This window comes from Primulina eburnea, unplaced genomic scaffold, assembly GCF_022965805.1.
Source record: "Primulina eburnea isolate SZY01 unplaced genomic scaffold, ASM2296580v1 ctg128_ERROPOS2300000, whole genome shotgun sequence".
Classification (NCBI taxonomy): Eukaryota; Viridiplantae; Streptophyta; class Magnoliopsida; order Lamiales; family Gesneriaceae; genus Primulina; species Primulina eburnea.
This window is the reverse complement of record NW_027330812.1, coordinates 1-13,271: the sequence shown is the minus strand read 5'-3', so window position 1 is coordinate 13,271 and position 13,271 is coordinate 1. Positions and strand designations below refer to the sequence as shown.

The 13,271-nt window shown below is 41.5% G+C and overlaps 1 protein-coding gene and 2 long non-coding RNA genes across 3 annotated transcripts; 1 reads left to right on the top strand and 2 right to left on the bottom strand.

Moving 5' to 3' along the window:
- Window positions 1-831: 831 nt before the first annotated feature.
- LOC140820600 (uncharacterized) lies at window positions 832-2,027 on the bottom strand. The gene is made up of 3 exons (XM_073180906.1): window positions 1,279-2,027; window positions 1,029-1,199; window positions 832-948 (listed from the first exon to the last, which is right to left on the bottom strand). Exons 1-3 carry the CDS (start codon window positions 1,588-1,590, stop codon window positions 832-834), a joined length of 600 nt encoding a protein of 199 aa, XP_073037007.1. The 5' UTR covers window positions 1,591-2,027.
- Window positions 2,028-2,725: 698 nt separating this feature from the next.
- On the top strand, window positions 2,726-13,167 carry LOC140820625 (uncharacterized). Its single transcript, XR_012115541.1, has 4 exons — window positions 2,726-2,879; window positions 11,640-11,874; window positions 12,451-12,597; window positions 12,719-13,167. It is a non-coding gene; the product is annotated as an uncharacterized lncRNA (long non-coding RNA).
- LOC140820626 (uncharacterized) lies at window positions 11,380-12,515 on the bottom strand. Its single transcript, XR_012115542.1, has 2 exons — window positions 12,427-12,515; window positions 11,380-11,817 (listed from the first exon to the last, which is right to left on the bottom strand). It is a non-coding gene; the product is annotated as an uncharacterized lncRNA (long non-coding RNA).
- Window positions 13,168-13,271: the final 104 nt, after the last annotated feature.

The following is a 13,271-nucleotide window of genomic DNA, read 5'->3' as shown; positions in this document are numbered from 1 at the left end:
GTTTCGTTTATGCGGATTCCTGCTTTTGTTCTTATTGATACCGGAGCATCTCATTCATTCATTTCTGCACGATTTGTAAGCGTCATAAGTTACCGTATGTTTCTCTAAGACGTCATTCTTTCCGTTTCTACTCCGATGGGTCATTCGGTGTTAGCTAAGCGTCTAGTGATGGGTTGTCCCTTAGATTTTGAGGGTAACGATGTTGTTATTTCGTTTTGTTCATCCTCTAAACTTGATTTCGAGGACGAAATCGTTTTAAGGGGGGAGAATGTAGTAACCCGAATTCCAAATTGGGTAATTAACGGATTAATGGTGATTAAGAAGGTTTAATGTGTAATTTTGACCGTGGTCATGATCGGACGGACCGAAGATGGTTCGGTAGCACCGAAGAGTTCGGACGATCCGAAGTGAGTTCGGTGGATCCGATCATGAGGTGTCAAGAGCCTATGGACACGTGGGAGTTCGGACGTTCCGAAGTGAGTTCGGTGGATCCGATCATGAGGTGTCAAGAGCCTATGGACACGTGGGAGTTCGGACGTTCCGAAGTGGGTTCGGTGGATCCGAACATAGCCTATAAATAGTGCTCGGATTTCCTCATTTTGTTTATCAAACTTTGAGTTGTGTCTCATATTTGAGAGATTTGGAAGGTTTCTAGGGTTAGTTGTCGGTCGAGCGATAGCCAAGAGCTGCCAGGATTGCTAGTGTAGCGACGCCTGAGTTACGAGGCAATCGACATCAAAGGGCTGTCGACGGACGAAGGTAAACCCTAAACCTTTGGTAGTACTGGTTTTGCTAGTATAGCATGGTAGTATTGTTCATGTTAACCCTGCCTCAAGAGCTCGAGTACCCGAGTGGTGACCGCATCGGGCGCAGAATCAACAAATCTCCGGTTGTATAATACGCTGAAACGAGCTCCTCGGGAGTAGGAGTCAAACATCCAGGACAATCCTACATTTAATTCATAACGTATCAGATTAGTTAAAATTTAAGTACATATTTATTATATCAAATCAATTCATATTACTTACATCTATAGCACAATCACCAAAGGCTGCAGTGACATCACTAGCAGTTGGGGCACGGTTTGACGACCACGTGTTAATCACCCACTGAAACATCCTGGGCAACATCAAACCGTCCACATCTTTTCTCCTTGCAAACTTTTGTGCAACGCTCGGATAATATTCATAAGCGAGGATCTGTAACATAAATTTAGAACAATATTATAGTAGGAATAAAGATAACAAATCCAGTTTTAACATTCAAAAATTTATATACCTGCAGAGGCAGCACAAAACCACCGACAAGGAAGCTGCCATCAACTTCTTTCCGACCCTTTGCCTCGGCAAGGTAATTATATCGCCCTAAAAGGTCCTTCTTCAAGCATCGGACCGCATCACGAAAGGCTACTCTACCCCACAGATAGCTGTTAAACCTATCCAAATCATCTATAACCCTCAGGTATTTAGGGTCGATCTTATTCGTTTTTTCCCTAGTCCCCTCAACGAACACAAAACAATAGAAGTAAAGACTAGCCATCTTTAACTTCTCCACGTCTACACCAGTCTCATTCTGCACTTGAACACTCATCTTTGCCTCCAATTCACTCAAAACAATCTCAGACTTACCGCCAAAGTGTCTGGAGCCAAAGACACCTCACTCTGGTACATCTACAGGCTCTGTACCGCAATCGAGGCCGGTTATTAAACAATAATCTAACAAATAAAATCTAACCGGCCTCTTGCGCACCACCATCCAAAACTCATCACTACCCGTGTCAACTATCTGATTACTCATCAAATACCACATAATTTGACTATAAATATTTAAATCTCTATGATACCTAACCAAATTACCAAAAGGAGACTGCTCCAAAAAAAGGGTTCTCTCGTCGTTGTTGAGGTAATGAACAATCTTCTCCGAAACCTATTTATATCTTGATTCGAGTGTCAGCTTGCAGCGAAAAATTGCATCCCTGCCTAGTTTTCTCGGCAAATATACCTATCACAAATACAAATATATTAGAATAAAAATTAATGTACATTGGACCAACAAGCGTTGGTCGACCAACCCACGTTTGGTCTCTTGGTCGACCAACCCACGCTTGGTCGACCAAGAAGCGTTGGTCGACGAAGAGTGGGTCGACCAAACACGCTTGGTCGACCATAGCTTCTTCCTCTACACAAGCTTGGTCGACCAAACGTTGGTCGACAAACCCACGATTGGTCGACAAAGCGTTGGTCGACCAAGTGGACCAAGCGTGGTTTGGTGACCACCACTTGGTCGACAAAGCGTTGGTCGACCAAGTGGTGGTCACCAAACCACGCTTGGTCGACCAAGCGCAACAACACACACAACACACACCCTTTCTTCCTCAACACGACGATTCCACCATTTCTTCCTCAACACAGGCACGAACAATGAAATGACAGAATAAAAGTGAACATACCATATTTTGGTCGGCCATTTCTCGGATGCCTTGCAAAGAAAAATGTTGAAGAAGGGTTTCGTCGATTCAGCTGCGCGGATTAAGTCGACGAGAAAACGAGGGCAAGAGAGTCGAAGCGAGTGCATAGGGTTTACAGTGAAGTGAAGAAGTTTAGGAGAGTAAAAATGATTAATCAATTTTAAACTTAAATACAAAGATATTTACGTAATTACCATCCAGATCCTTTTTTTTAAATAAGTCATCAAGACTCTCTTTTCCCTAAATTTCCCCGAAGTAACACCAATGACCTTCCAATACGGCGTCGTGTGGGGCTCCTCTACGAGGACAGAATGTGTAAAAACGAGAACCCAGATGACGAGTACCACCCGCAAAACCCAAATCGCATTCGTGTCATTTGGGACGAGCTCAATTCCTCTGGGGTTTGTCAAAGGTGATTTTTGTAACCCGTTTGTTTTAGATAAATTTAATTTTTTTATTTGCATGTTTCTGAGTGATCAAGTTTCCGATATGAAACTGTGAGTTGGTTTGTAGGAATATGTGACTGTTTGGGCTAAAAATAATTTAATTACAAGCCCAAGTCAATTCTGAAGCCCAATTAAATAAGCCCATAAAAGAATAATTCTTAATCGATTAAAAAATGAGCACTGAGCGCGGAAGAGAAAAAGAACGTGGGAGGATAGTTAGAAATCGTGGCATTAGGGGAGCAGATATTGGAGATCATGGGGGAGTGGAGAAAGAGGACGCAGCGGCCAGGAAGAAAAAGGAATCGGCTAACACAACGAGAGGGACACAAACACAACTCTACACAGACAAATCTGCAAATACTCTCTGCAAAATTCAATCTTTCATTGCACTAGTTTTCAAGTATTTCCAGTACATTTCTAGCGTCTTCTAGTTCTAGATTTCAGCAATTATTTGTGTTATATTTCCATATTTTGTAAATTCCTACTGTTTGTTGAAAATATAAATGATGTCAGGAGTTTATTCCCCAAATTCCAGTAGTTTTCTTTATTTTGGCGTCGTAGTCATTTTAGGAGATTAGAACCGACGGTCGAATTTAGTATCCATAATCGTCAAGTTTTTAGAAGTTAGATTTTCGTTGTTTTTACGCAAATTGGTGCACTTCGCACCTGGCACGCCCGCAACACCAAATATTGTGCAAACATATTTTTGGCACGCCCAGTGGGACCATCACTATGCCGCCAAGAAGGAAAGAAAACGTCAATCAAAGAGACGGGAAGTTTCTACCAAGCCAGGAAGAGACTCATGCTCCACAGATAGAACAATCGGCTTCTGAAGAGCCGACCAGGGAGTTGGATTTGCATCCAAGTCATGTTCCAGAGGTATATGCTCATATTTCAAATCATTTGGTTGAAACGTTGGCTGCGATAAAATTTGAAGAAATATCAGAAGCACTGTCCAAAGCTGTGTCTGATTGCTTGAAGACAGTATTGGGTAAACCGAACCAATCAACCAACAAAGAGCAAAATACCATTGTTAAAGAGGCTGATCAGGGGAGTAATCAATTCACTGAACTCGACCAGGGAGCAGGACACTCAATGGCTGGCGATCCTCGCCGCCCAGAGTTGGCACTCCCAAACCAACGGGAAGGAAGTTACACACTATCACATAAAAAGGAGAAAACTTTAGGTGGAAGAGTTCGGCCATATCCACGTACAGATGGAGCAGGGAGTTTGAAACAACCTGTCAACCAAGTCCATGCGATTACTAATCCTTTGTATCAACCAGGAATGGATGATGATATACCACACTTGGGTTATCATGGAGTTGATGGAAGTTTCCAAGGATGTAATGCTGGTTACAGTACAGAGGCTCAGACTCGGGGGGCAAACTATTATCACCATCTGCTCCCCAACAAAAACGCAACAATGATCGATCTTGATATGGTGAGAGAAACTGTGCAAGAAATGTATGGGCCGGCTTTGAGACAAATTGGCCGCCCAGAATTTCACAAGCCATACCCCAACCACATAGATATCAACAATCCATTTCCCAGATGTTACAAAGTACCAGATTTCAGCTTATTTTCTGGAGAAGATAGTCAATCTAGCCTTGAGCACATTTCTAGGTTCACTATAAGGTGTGGGGAGCTGGCGAACTTGGAAAACTTTATTACTTTGAAGTTGAGATTGTTCCCAAATACCTTTACTGGCACGGCATTTTCGGGGTATGCCGCACTTCCTCGAAACTCAATCTTAAGTTGGAAAGATATGGAGAAGCAATTCCTTACTCAGTTTTACCGAACTGAGCCTGAGGCGTGCATCGCTGATTTGTCAAAGATATCTCAGAAAAAAGGAGAAACAGCTGATATGTTCATTGATAGGTTCAAGAAAACAAAGAACAAGTGCAAGGTGTTTCTGCCAGAGACTGAGTTTGTCAAAATAGTACAAAAGAGGCTAGACTTTGAGCATAAGAAGAAGTTTCAGGATATGGAATTCAGAGATTTCTTTGAACTTGCAGCAAAGGTTGGGGAGTACGAGGAACTATTGACAGATGAGTCGTCTAACAAGAAAACAACAATGGAATCTTATTACCAGGAGGTGGAAGATGTTTTGGCAGAAATTCGATCAGCTGGTTCATACACGGTTCCCCTGCTAAAAATGAAGCTGACAGAAACTGAAAAGAAGAATAGCTCCCGACCTCCCAAGGACATGCAGTACACATTCAATATTTCCAAAACAGATGACATATTTGATTTTCTGGTTAAAGAAAAGTTCATCGCTTTTTCACCTGATCATCGGATGCCTACTAAGGATGAGCTGAAAAGTCGAGAATACTGTAAGTATCACAACTCATACAATCATTCCACTAAATTGTGTTGGGCTTTCAAGAATGTTCTGCAGGAAAGAATCAACAAAGGAATATTGAAATTCCCTAACAAGCAAGAGTACATGGCAGTGGACAATGACCCATTTCCTCCCGCGGCATCGGTAAACGTGAACGTCACAAATTTGAGAAATTTGTTGAATGAAAAGAGAAGAAGCCGATTCTTTGCAATGAAAGACCGAATAATTAAGAAATGTTGGATTCCGAAAGGTCAACTATTTGAGGCCGCTGTAAGGTATAGTACTAATCAACTAAGAACATTTCAGCAGCGTTTTCCTAGAAGTGTTGGTGAATCTGCGGCCTCTAGGCCGAAGAACCAATATTTATTCAAGAGACCAGTGCTTGAGAATCAATTGTTTAGAGGGGAGTCGTCTCGCAATCAGCACCAGAGATACTCGAACAGGAGGAACGTGAACAGAGTTGAACCACGAAAGATAGAAATCAGGAAGAAGTCACTTTATCATGATAAAAGTCAGCGTGTGAATGAAGCTCCGGTGAGAAAGACTGTAGAGGTCAGGGAAGTTCGACCCAGATTTGTACGTCCAGCCAAAAAAGAATTCACCCACGAATGGAGAGTGGCCCAACACAGAAAATTCCCTAGGCCACCAACTCGAACCCAGAAAAGAAGGCTGTTGAGGGAAAAAGCGGCTGCAAAAAAAGAAGAACTTTCTAAGGTAGACAATAAACCCATACATGAGATGCCAGTCATCGAATCACAAGCGGGAAGTAGGTCAAACTTTGGTAGGTCCGCCACTGAAGATAAGTGGGTCGACGAAGACGATGATTTACCGAGTGATTATGAGAATCAAGAAAGGAAAACATTCAGTTTCTGTATAGGGAAGTTCCACATATCAGTGGACTGTGTCACAGGATTGACGATACTACCAGAAAGGTTCAAACTTGTCGAGGAAGAATGCGGGGAGTCAGTGTCTGAAGTAGCTGTTGAAGAGATGAAGGTTTGCAACAAACTCCCCGAAAGAGGTTCAGGAGTTATTATCAGAGAAGATCACCCTAACAAGCCTAAGCATGTGATTTTGGAAAGACAACAGCCGATATGACTAATGACATAAGGTCTTTATACATCAAGGCTCATGTGAATGGCAAGCCAGTGTCCAAAGTGTTAATCGACAATGGCTCGGTAGTGAATGTCTTGCCAGTGAGGATGTTTAAAAATTTGGGCAAAAATGAAGAGGACCTAATCTCCACAGAAGTTTCTGTTGCTGCGTTTACGGAAAAAACCACCAAGAACATTGAGTTTTTCCAAGCTGATGTTGTTGTGGGGAGTATTTCGTCAATTTGCGCATTTTTTGTTGTGAACTCATCTGCCAACTTCCAAGCTTTGTTAGGCAGATATTGGATCCATGCAAATCAGTGCATCACATCCTCAATGCACCGGTTCTTTTTATTTTGGAAAGGAGATTACGTGGAGATTGTGGAAGCCGATGCACAGCCTTTCCAAGCTCATGCCAACACAGTGGAGGCCAGATACTATAATGGGGATTTCGGGCCCATAAAAGTCTGTGGCAAGGATAGAAAAAAGAGTCTAGTTTACATGCAGTCCCTAACCCCAAGTTCAGTGTTGAACTAGATACTTAAACCTACTGTCTTCGGGCCATATAGGCCGATGATTCAGCCGACGATCGAGGAGATCGATGATTGAATACAACCAAATGGAGAAAGAGGTGGCTGCAGCCTTCGTGTGGAAATTCTACATGCAGCAGGTTTCGGATAGAGTATGCGATGAGGAACAATGGAATATCCATGGGACGGAAGTGGTTTATGAAGATGAGTTCGAAGAGGAGCATGAAAAAGATGAGATTCAAGTTGACGAGTTATTAATGGCGCCATCTCAACTGGAAGATGGCCAACATGAGGTACAAGACCCGTTAGAAGAACCAGAGGAGCTGAGAATCCAAGCGTACATTGCTATAATGTTACAGAAATATAAAGTAGCGAGAATCTACAACAAAAGATTTAACAAGAAAAGCTTCCATGAGGGGGAAGTAGTGTGGAAGGCTATACTGCTTTTAGGAACAAAAGATAGGAAGCTGGGCAAGTGGTCTCCCAATTGGGAGGGACCATTCAAAGTACATAAGGTGTTGGACGGAAACACATATTGGCTATCAAGTCTAGATGACCAATCACACAAAAGATGCATAAATGGCAAGTATCTCAAGCTTTATTTTCCAAGTATGAGGGAAGAAGTAAGAAAAGCTTGCCAGTAAAGCAATCACGAAGGCTAATCTTCATTGGGGAGTTGGCATTCTTCAGTGGGGAGTTGGCCTTCGGGGCCACTTTTGTATATATTAAGTTCTTGATTTCAAGGTGTCATGTGACGTAGGCCCTAGGGCCACTGAAATAAACATATTTTGTTTATGATTCAACAATAAAATTGATCGGGAAGAGTGGGACAATAAGCCACCTTCATTCATTATGTTGAAGGTCCATTATTTCACTAGGGAGTCGGCCTTATGGCCACTTATTTCCAATGTTTTTATTGTACCAAAAATCATGGTGGAATAGACCATACTGCCATTATAAATTGGTTGTTTGCATGTGCAGTGACAGATTCATAAAGTAGGCCTTGAGGCCACTTAGAATATGGGAGGAAAGGAACACAACGAGCGGGGAGTTGGGATCACCGAACGGAATAATGAGTAATAAAAGAAGAACTGAAGAGGACAAAGGCAATATGTAAACCCCAAGAGGACCCAGAAGTTGACTTTGGAAGAAAATAGGCTGACCAGCCATTTTTGTATGTTCTAGCTTCATGTTCATGTTGTAAGATTTTATTTGAAGTAGGCCTTAGGGCCACTAATGTAAATATTTGTTGGTTATGATTCAAAAATGAAAACGATCGATTAAAGTTGGCCAGTAGGCCACTTTTATCATATTGGATCCATCGTGTTTCGATAATCAATGAAGGGAGAGAATAATCTCGAGTGGGGAGTTTTAAGCCAACATATGATTTTGATTGAAGCTATTGAAATGAGTTGGGTTACGTGGATTAAGAACGAATAGAAACTTCTTCCCAACATCCAATACACAACACCCCATACAAATCCACCTTCATTCCACATCCATTACCCAACAACCACAACACCAAACCAGCAGTCAACAAATCAAAAGCGGAGTCACCGCATGCAAGAACAATAAGTAAACGTGTATGCGGGAAAGGGGTCCGACTGAAGTGCAAATGCATATACGTGTATGCGGGAAAGGGGTCCGACTGAAGTGCAAATGCATATACGTGTATGCGGGAAAGGGGTCCGACTGAAGTGCAAATGCATATACGTGTATGCGGGAAAGGGATCCGACTGAAGTGCAATGCATAAGGTAAAGGACAAGGGAGTTGTCTGGAGTGGATGCAGCAGGTAAGAGCACATAAGATCATATAAGAGTTAAAAGGTACCTGTGTTTCAAAAAGCTCCAAATGACACCAAAGCTTATGTGTGGAATGCACTGGAGAACCGAGGCCAATCAATGGCCAACCCTCAGTCAGTGTTACCTGCCATCAATGAACTTACCAACACCAACATATCGAAGCAGGAAACAAACGTGATAATGATGATACACACAAAGATATGAAATCGGGGAACATTCAACTAACAGAGCAAGACAACAGAAAAATAGATAGCCATGAAGAAATGAAAGTTTTTACCGATCTTCGGCAATAACCACTGACCTTGGAGAAGTTTTGGACCTAATTGGTGGTTGGCTGGAAATCAACACACCTACAGCAAAGATAAGGACATATCAGACTCCCCTGTCAGACACAAATGTAGATGCGGGAAGGCCATATGATGGCTTATGAAGCTCGCATACATTGCTTCCACGAGGTAAATGCATCAAAATAGCCAATGTCATATCTAATTCAGTGGATGCAACAGATGAAGCCAAAGGAGTGGTCAAGACCGAGACAGATGCATGTAATAAGTCCATGCAATAGCCATCGCACTACTACCATGATGCAAAGGCTAATAGATGGCCAAACAATGTCAAGTTGCCCAACTCCTCGCAAGAGTTCGAGATAAACAAATGAGGAAGGACGGTGGCATGTAAACATCTACAAGGATCCAATATGGAAATAACATAGAATAACATGACAATGATCATTGCCATGGCAAAACCGATCGTCAAACCCTTAAATTTCTCCAGGGAAATTGAAGCGCCTCAAGGTTAATCATACAAAGCAGAAAGAAGGAACGTGAGCTTGGAATCACAATTGATATCGCTCTATGGAAGTTTGATACCACCAAGTATTATTGCACTGTCATCGATGCTCCTGGACACTGTGACTTTATCAAGAATATGATTACTGGTACTTCCCAGGCTGATTGCGATGTTCTCATTATTGACTCTACCACTGGTGGTTTCGAAGCTGGCATCTCGAAGGATGGTCAGATCCGTGAGCATGCATTGCTTGCCTTCACTCTCGGGATCAAGCAAATGATTTGTTGCTGCAACAAAATGGATGCCACCACACCAAAATACTCAAAAGTCAAATACGATGAAATCGTGAAGGAGGTGTCTTCCTACCTCAAGAAAGTTGGCTACAATCCTTACAAGATTCCATTCGTCCCAATTTTTTGTTTTGAGGGAGATAGCATGATTGAGAAGTCGACCAACCTCGATTGGTACAAGGGCCCAACCCTCATTGAGGCACTAGTTCCTCGTGTACACCACAAAAGCGAAGGAAATAAAATTGCAATTCAATCAGGACGACTAACATCGTTCAACATTCAAAGAGCCGGGAAACATTGAATAGAGTTCAAGAAACGAGGAAGTACCCATGGTCGTCGTTGAATACTGACCCGAGCGGAGTAGAACTGACTGAAACCCGAGTGGACGCCCATGGACGACTTAGAGGCGCCGGAGAAGAACCTCGAACCAATGATAGACCCTCGGCAACCACAGCAGGGCCGGCGAACGCGATGGGCGGCGAGATGGAAGCGACGGCCGAGACAGAGAACGCGCCCGCAGTGCTTGGTTCAGAAGGGCGCACCGGAGAAGAATCTCGAGCCATCGGTAAATCTCCAGGCAGCGACGGGCGTAGGTGGCGGAGAACGAGCGGAATAAATTTCAGAGCAGCGGGGAGCGAAGGGCAAAGCGGCGAGATGAAGAAGACGAGTAGCAGGCGCGAATTGGATGGGGGAGGGAATTCAAAAGACGATTAGAAAATTCAAAGCCCAGGGAAAATAAGTTTGAGTGCTCGGCCCATTGGTGGAAGCCCAATTCATAAAACATTTGTGGGATACTAGCTATGGAGGAATTGAAAATTGGGTTACATACAAGCATTTTGGCCCAATGGGCCAATGCTTGCGGGGGGCAATTGTTTGGGCTAAAAATAATTTAATTACAAGCCCAAGTCAATTCTGAAGCCCAATTAAATAAGCCCATAAAAGAATAATTCTTAATCGATTAAAAAATTAGCACTGAGTGCGGAAGAGAAAAAGAACGTGGGAGGATAGTTAGAAATCGTGGCATTAGGGGAGCAGATAGTGGAGATCATGGGGGAGTGGAGAAAGAGGACGCAGCGGCCAGGAAGAAAAAGGAATCGGCTAACACAACGAGAGGGACACAAACACAACTCTACACAGACAAATCTGCAAATACTCTCTGCAAAATTCAATCTTTCATTGCACTAGTTTTCAAGTATTTCCAGTACATTTCTAGCGTCTTCTAGTTCTAGATTTCAGCAATTATTTGTGTTATATTTCCATATTTTGTAAATTCCTACTGTTTGTTGAAAATATAAATGATGTCAGGAGTTTATTCCCCAAATTCCAGTAGTTTTCTTTATTTTGGCGTCGTAGTCATTTTAGGAGATTAGAACCGACGGTCGAATTTAGTATCCATAATCGTCAAGTTTTTAGAAGTTAGATTTTCGTTGTTTTTACGCAAATTGGTGCACTTCGCACCTGGCACGCCCGCAACACCAAATATTGTGCAAACAGTGACCTATGTTTTTTCAGTATTTTTTTGGGTAGTTGACTATTTATCCGGAATGGTATTGAAAGAGTGATTTATGGCATTTTCTGGAAATTGATTCTTAGTATTTCTCTAAAGTAGAGCGTTTCTTACACTATGAATTAGATGCGGCTTTGTGATGCAACATAAATTATGTTGCTTGAAACATAATGTTGATGCTGTTTTTTTCTTTCAATTTTTAGTCCGTGTCGAAGATTTGGTCATTTACTTTATGGAAGATGCAAAATTGCTTTCTCTTTGGCAGAATTTGTTTATTGTTTTATTTTTTGTGAAGCCATATTTGGCCTCGACAATGAAGTTAATGTTTCTGTCCTCTATGAAGAACTATTGTATCAATGCTTGCTGATTCCAGATGTGTAATTTTGAAAGCAAAGGAAGTTGAAGATAACTCTTTAGCTTTGGTTCACTCCAAAAGTCACATTGAGTTGACCAAGAATGTTAGTTCTAAATACTCAGGCTCGAGGAGAAAAAGAATGGCCGCAAAATTTAACTCCATTTATTTGAATGATTGCTCATCGGAGGAAATTCGTCTTTCTAAATTCAACTATTAGCATAGCATTTGCCTTTCTGCCGGTTCTGTTATAGAGGTATGCCTCTTGGCATTGATCTTAAAAGAAATAATCCAAGACTCCTTTGTTGTGTAGCTCATATATTGTTCAAACAAGGCACGAGAATGTTTCTAACATATGTGAGAAAGGACAAATCAGTTATCAGCAGATTTGGGCCTTCAATTATGTTACAGTCTGTGATGTTTGGAATTTTATAGTGCATCAAATCTGGGTTTTGTACTCAATTTTTTGTGTAATCTCCGAGTCAGAATCTTGAACTTCTTTATCAACGTGGGTTCAATTGTTTGATTTTTTTCTTTTCTTTCCTTTTTCTTCTTCATATAATGATGTTCTGCTGTTTCTAAGAAGCTAACTTTGGGATTAGATGCAAGCTTTATGTTTGTAAATATGTAGTGAGTCTGGGTGGGCATTATGTCCTCTAAATTCCCAAACTTACACCTTTATAATCATTAATGAATATCATTGTTATAAAAAAATATAAATAACTAAATGGGGGATGCAATTTCATGATATATAGATAATCTTCAGTTATTGCTTTGTCAAGATGTGCATCTCTGATTACATGAAAACTTTCTGTACTTTTTTTTTCCATAGGTCACAGAGAAAGTTGCTAAAGGGGAATTGGATTCTGGATTCACTATTGTTAGGCCTCCTGGACATCATGCAGAAAAAACTGAACCGATGGGATTGTGTCTTTACAACAATGTTGTCGTTGCTACAAGTTATCTATTGAATGACAAAGTGAGACCTGGTCTAGTTTTTAATGAATTATTCTGTATTTGCAGATATTTTGAGAATTACTGCTTCCGATATTTTTTATCGGTAGATTCAACTCATTTGAGTCATTTATTAAATATTGCAGCCGGAGTTGGGTATGCACTGGATACTTACTTTTCATTATATTCCAATTAATTAATTATATTTCACAAAAAGTGACAGGTTGTCCTGTTAGGACCCCTAGTCTAATCTCATTGTTGATCTTCGCACTTGGCAATATATTCATATGCATCTTCTTTTTGGACCCATACACTCGGCCGATCAGAGTTGGACATTTAATATTGCTTAAATGTTGTTTCTTGTAATGGCGATAGTATCTGAATTTCTATCTGAATTAGGCATGAATTTGGAAGTTTCTATCCAGCCGGTGATGACGGGTCATATTTCATGATTGGAGAAGGGCCAGGTTCCGGATACAACATTAATGTTCCATGGGAGAATGGGAGGTGTGGAGATGCTGGCTATCTTGCTGTTTGGGATCATATATTGATTCCTGTTGTCAAGGAATTCGATCCCGAAATGATAATTATCTCAGCTGGAGGTTAACTAAACAATGGACTGCCCCATTCAATTAATGATCTCTTGTAACACTTTTTACTCCATTTTCCGAGCTGCTTTCGTGTTTTGAGACACCATGC

Bases quoted from the DNA above. Each gene is read 5' to 3' on its own strand.
- LOC140820600 (XM_073180906.1), bottom strand. From the start codon at position 1,590: ATGAGTGTTCAAGTGCAGAATGAGACTGGTGTAGACGTGGAGAAGTTA. The intron at 1,200-1,278 runs GTATATAAATTT...TTTATGTTACAG, and splicing joins GTTTTGTGCTGCCTCTGCAG to ATCCTCGCTTATGAATATTA. The intron at 949-1,028 runs GTAAGTAATATG...AATTAAATGTAG, and splicing joins TTGGTGATTGTGCTATAGAT to GATTGTCCTGGATGTTTGAC.